Source organism: Pundamilia nyererei, unplaced genomic scaffold (assembly GCF_000239375.1).
Source record: "Pundamilia nyererei isolate P.nyererei 1_Seehausen unplaced genomic scaffold, PunNye1.0 scaffold00376, whole genome shotgun sequence".
NCBI classification, from domain to species: domain Eukaryota; kingdom Metazoa; phylum Chordata; class Actinopteri; order Cichliformes; family Cichlidae; genus Pundamilia; species Pundamilia nyererei.
This window is the reverse complement of record NW_005187777.1, coordinates 5,168-10,738: the sequence shown is the minus strand read 5'-3', so window position 1 is coordinate 10,738 and position 5,571 is coordinate 5,168. Positions and strand designations below refer to the sequence as shown.

At 41.0% G+C, this 5,571-nt stretch overlaps 1 protein-coding gene across 1 annotated transcript in view; it reads right to left on the bottom strand.

The window, feature by feature from the left end:
• LOC102198035 (putative methyltransferase DDB_G0268948) overlaps positions 1–1,980 on the bottom strand; it is a 4,100-nt gene extending 2,120 nt beyond the window's left edge. Inside the window, exons 1-3 of the mRNA XM_005752720.1 lie at positions 1,444–1,980; positions 1,186–1,346; positions 601–817 (exon numbers count right to left, since the gene is read on the bottom strand). Coding sequence (XP_005752777.1) covers positions 601–817; positions 1,186–1,346; positions 1,444–1,554 — 489 coding nt within the window. The 5' untranslated portion in view covers positions 1,555–1,980. The remainder of the gene's footprint in view (positions 1–600; positions 818–1,185; positions 1,347–1,443) is intronic.
• Between the last annotated feature and the right edge of the window lie 3,591 nt (positions 1,981–5,571).

The window sequence follows — 5,571 nt, the reverse complement described above, 5'->3', positions numbered from 1 at the left end:
CAGCGCTAAAAATTAACCACGTTGCTGATGTTGAAACTGAGATAATTAACTTCACAGACAGTTTGTTGCACTTTGATTCGCTACAGATAGATTACTTCAGGACAGTATCACTGCTCGAGTTTTATTCTTCTCTCACATAAAGACACGTGCTCGGAAGATGTTTGAATCCACCTTCACATGTGAACAAACACTGTCAGTGATGACGTTTAACAAAACTAGACACAGATCCTCAGTCACAGCACTGAATCTGACTCTAAACAGACCAGATTTCTCTCACTGAACATGAAAATATACTGAAAAACTGCAGCTGAAGTAATTAAACTTCAAGAAAATTTACAAATGACGCTTTGTATGAAGTGAAAAGAACTGGCATTTTGCAAAAAAGTGTTCTTTGTCACATTCATGAGCTGATTCTGTCTGAGACGCTGCAGGCTCTTTGGCAAAGTCGATGTTTGATTGCCAAGGTGATAACGCTCATGCACACATGGATGTTTGAGTAGAACAGGACACTTTCAGGGAGAGATCCAGGAGCACTGAAAGGAATCCAACGGTGCACATGGGAATGGACTAACACTACTCTGATTATCAGTCTGCACCTACCTCTTCATAGATGTTTTTGAGCCTGTCTCCACAGTTCTGGTAGGTGGGTTTGGTGTTATAATCGCTGAAGCCCAGCAGAGCCATGCAGCCTCTGGGTTTCAAGACCCGAGCTGCCTCTGCCAGAAACCTCGACTGATCAAACCAGTGCGCTGCTGAAGCTGCCGTCAGCAGGTCTACAGATCCATCTGAAAATGGAAGCTCCTCTGCTGTCCCCTTTCTGCAAATGCAACAGACACAATACACAACCTGCCCATGTAAAGGGATCCTTCTACCTAGTCAGCTAAAAGCTGATCAGCTTGATAATACTCAGGAAAATATATTGCGGTGAAACATGAAGGAAGTACTCAACAAGTGATTTACAATAGAAATGTTCCTCAAGCTGTGGACTTATAAGAGAAGAGTTATAAGAGAAATGTGGACATGGTCTTGAAAGAACAGTTTGGCATTAAGAAAACTTTTATTTACTTTCTTGCTGTGAGCCAGATAAGAAGGCAGATACCGCCCATGGCATGATATTGCAAATCACTTGCTCGAAGTACTTTACTGTACACACTCCTACAGGCTGCAGCCCGGAAGCTCTCCTACCTGTACGTGATGTTGGGGTGCCCTGACACAGCTCTTGCCTCTTCCACTTGACACTCACTGATGTCAAGACCCACTACTTCCTTGAAGTGCGGTGCCAGTAGACGTGAATTCTGTCCCGTTCCACATCCCAGATCCACCGCCAGCTCATGTGGCTGTCCCTTCTGGAGTTGCAGAAAGGAGTTTGCTACTTGTTAATGTCTTTCCTCAGGAAAGGCCTTCATATGTGAAGATAATTTGCACATTATATTTTAAGCATACCTTTTTATCTAAGTACTGAATAATAATATCCTTGAGCCCTGCTGGAGGTGTAAAGCGATACTTTTGGTAGATGGAAGCATGATCCTTCCCTTCAAAGAGCCGGTAGGCCATGGAGTTGCCTTTTCACTCTTCTCTTTACAACTGCGACCTTTTAATCTGGGCTGTAAAGCAGCCTTCTTTGTGGAGCAAAGTTCGCCCGTATTGCCCTTCAGCCTCCTGTTTGACTTTAATTGCTTTTCTGTTAATAAAGCTTCTGCATGTCTTCTCTTGTCTTCTTGCTACAGTCTCTGTTAGAGCTGCTTTCTGTCCGGACACACACTGGACTCCTGTTTTTTCCTGCACTGACGTTTTTCCACATTAATCAAAGCATTAACAGGAAAAAAAATCACTGAACTGAAGCTGCAGTCTCAAACATGAGAGCAGAGATACGTTTAAAACACTGAGGGAAGAAAAGCAGAAAGTAAAACCGATGAAGAAAAAAATGCTTCTTACGAGTTGAAAGGTGTCTCTGAAGCCAGGAACTAAACTCAGCTGCAGATTTGCTAACAGTGCACAACAGGGGCAGGGCCTCTTACTTAACCCTTTCATGGGACAATTTCTACAGACTGTACTGTCTCATGCTGGAACATTAACAAAATAGAAAAGTGGAGAACACACTACAGTTTTAGTGTATTGCATGATTTCAAGTGAGAACGCAAAACATACTTATGATTTTTATTATTATTTTTCCTGTCACCCATTTTACTGTACGATGGCACTTAATACCCCACATTCCTTACAGTATGTCTTCAAGATATACAGTTAAAAAAAGGTTTATCTTAGCAAAGGACACCTGGCTATGATTATATTATAGCCGACTGCTGTGATAAAATGCTTTGTCATAACCTCGACCAAGCAGGTTATGTTTTTGAGTGTCTGTGTCATACAGGATAGTTTTGAATGAAACTTTGTAGGAGTTTAAAGTTATGTTAACAATCCAGTAATAATTCATCAGTGTGTTCAAGCTCCAGTTAATGATTTATTGGTTAAAAATTGCCAAAAGGCCTCGTAAAAATATCATGTCACATTTTACCTCTGACCTCTGCTTTAAGGTCAATAGATTCATCTGATGGTCAAAGTGAGAAAAATGCATTATAAAAGGTATTTAAGACTATGTTTCTTACTGTCATTATTTGCATTAACAACATATTGATATGTAGGGAGTGATATATGAGGATTCTAAATATCACTTTGGACCTCTGACCTCTTCTTCAAGATCACATAAGGTCAAACTTTCAGAAAATGTCTTTTGCTTTGCTTAAAATTCTACTAACTTTGTTTGTGCTGGCAACATTTAGCACTTTAGAATCTTATTTGGGAATTTTGTTTCTACCCCAAAATGTGTTATATCTTCATAGAAAGTATTGCACAGTACAGTAAGATATTATACAAGTTATTCATATTCAGTTATTTAAAAATTAATACCCATTACCAACGCCGACATAATGTTCATATAGTCAAAGTAAACATCTGTCATGCTTCCTTTATCTGACATTTACTACACTACAAACAAAACAAAACAAAATGAACATATACAGTATTAGTAGTAGTAACACTGTTCCCTTAACGGTAAATACTGCTATGGGCCCTTTTATGCATATACAGTGTAGCATAAACGTATGGAATGACTGCTGCCATCATAGAGTCTCACAAATATGTTCATTAGGTCAGTCAGCTGGTTTCACTCTATGTTTGTCATAGCTTGCGATCTTCTCTTGACCACTTACACTGAAAAACATCTTTGTTTTGATTTGGTAACCCAGCACAGCCCTCTGGGCGCTGCAAAGTGTGTCTAATTGCTCTTGTGGGATAATGAAGGTAATGACCTGTTGACCATTTCCAACTTGAGCAGTGAGCCATCCCATGGGTTCTCATTACTTTCAGCCTCATCAAACATTGAACCGGGAGATGAATTAAACGTTATTTGACTACAGCTCACCCAAGTTCACTTTACTGACACTAATCACCCAAGCTCTGTGTTTTGGCACCTGAGGCAGATACACGTGGGGGTTCATGGCCGTGATGGACATCTAGAAGGGCCCAGGGACTCACGCAATTCTTTTCAGTGACCTTGCATCATTCATGCCCCTGTGTGTGTTTTTGATAAGTTGTTTTGAAAGTTTGAAACGAAACAGATTTTGTCTGTCCTATAAATCCTTCATGCATGTGAATCCATCTTTAGTATTCCATTATGCATCACTCTATCCACCTAAATACACATATAGGGAGTTAAAAGTAAGGACCTGAGACTTCAAATGTGATTTGGAATATTGAACCCGATAAGTCCTTCCCAAATAAGCATAATCAGTTATTTCAGCCCCAAAACAACATAATAATGGATTGGATTTATATAGCGCTTTTCAAGGCACCCAAAGCGCTTTACAATACCACTATTCATTCACTCTCACATTCATACACTGGTGGAGGGAGCTACAGTTGTAGCCACAGCTGCCCTGGGGCAGACTGACAGAAGCGAGGCTGCCATATCGCGCCATCGGCCCCTCTGGCCAACACCAGTAGGCAAGTAGGGTAAAGTGTCTTGCCCAGGGACACAACGACCAGGACAGAGAGCCCAGGGATCGAACCGGCGACCTTCCAGTTACAGATGCGATTCCCAACCCCCTGAGCCACGGTAATATATGTTTACTGCTATCCACCATTTCAGAAAATCAAAAGTAATTAGACAAAATTCTAAGTTATGTTTTTAAAATGTGGAATAAAGTCCCAGACAAAGATTACTGAACATCAGGCTTGAGAGACTCTGTCAGGCCTTTACTTTTGTTTTAATACCTGAAAATGTTCTGTGAGGTTGAGTTCAGGTGACTGACTTGGCCATTGAAAAACATCTATTATTTACTTTCACAGTATGAATATAGTATAGTCTGTAAACGCTTATCCTGCTGAGATCATGAGCTGTTCCTTCCTTTGTCTACATTTTTCTTTTTTCAATCATGTATAAATTCATCTTGGTTTCAGAATTGCAACCAAAACGTGCTAAAGCAATAATTTTTTGCATATGAAAACGGAGGGTTTTACTTACACATCACGCACTCAACTTGTCCCAGGCCGCGGTTTCCTTCCACTTTGGAAAAATCGCATAAAAACCGCTGGCAACAACAAAAACATTACAATCCACAAACACGTTTTGCCGATTTGATCAGCTGCTCATGGCACTTCCTACATTGGAATAAACGTCATCGCATTGTGACAGCACACATCAGCAAAACAGGAAGTGACGTCATCTTCGCAGGATATTTCTCTCTTATTTCCCCCCCTCTTGGGCCTTTCAAAAGTTAACTGGTGCTATTGAAAGTCATGTTTGACTTAACACCTTCTATCACCAGCAGTTTGCTACCCACGCTCACAAACCTGTCTCTTTAACACAAATCTCTAGTCAGCCAATCAGAGGCAGTGTTTAAATACAGTGGCCTCTCTGACGTCATTGGTCATTTCCAGGTTCAAACTCTTCTTCAGTTCCCAAACCTAAACAAACAGTGAGTTAAACAGCCTAAAATCTTTCGTCTTTAATAAAATATTCTGTTTGGCTGCTCTCCCAGGTGTGACAACAAAGTTGAACCTCCAGACAACCATGAAAAGAGGATTTATGAGACTTAACTGATTAGAAGTTAGCAGGAAGTTAGCTCGCTGGTCTCCATCTAAAGATGATGTACCATGTTCTGACTAATGGATTTCTAAGAGACTAACATGTACTGTTCTGCAATCACTTTATGCATAAATGAAGATGGAAAAACTAAACAGCAGCAATGTTTGAAGGGTTATTAAAGTTGGGCTTGCTGGCATATAATGGTGTGCTACCCGGTGGCTAGTTTCAAAGCTGTGTTAAGGATAATATAAATACATTAGGACAGCAAAGATGGAGGATGAGTGTTATCTCCTTTCCACTGAATAAAAGTCAATTTCAGGGTCCCTGATGGTCAGAGACAAATGCAATCATCCATCCATTTGCTTCCGCTTATCTTTTTCAGGGTCGCGGGGGGGCGCTGGAGCCCATCCCAGCTGTCATAGGGCGAGAGGCAGGGTACACCCTGGACAGGTTGCCAGTCTGTCGCAGGGCCAACACACAGGGAC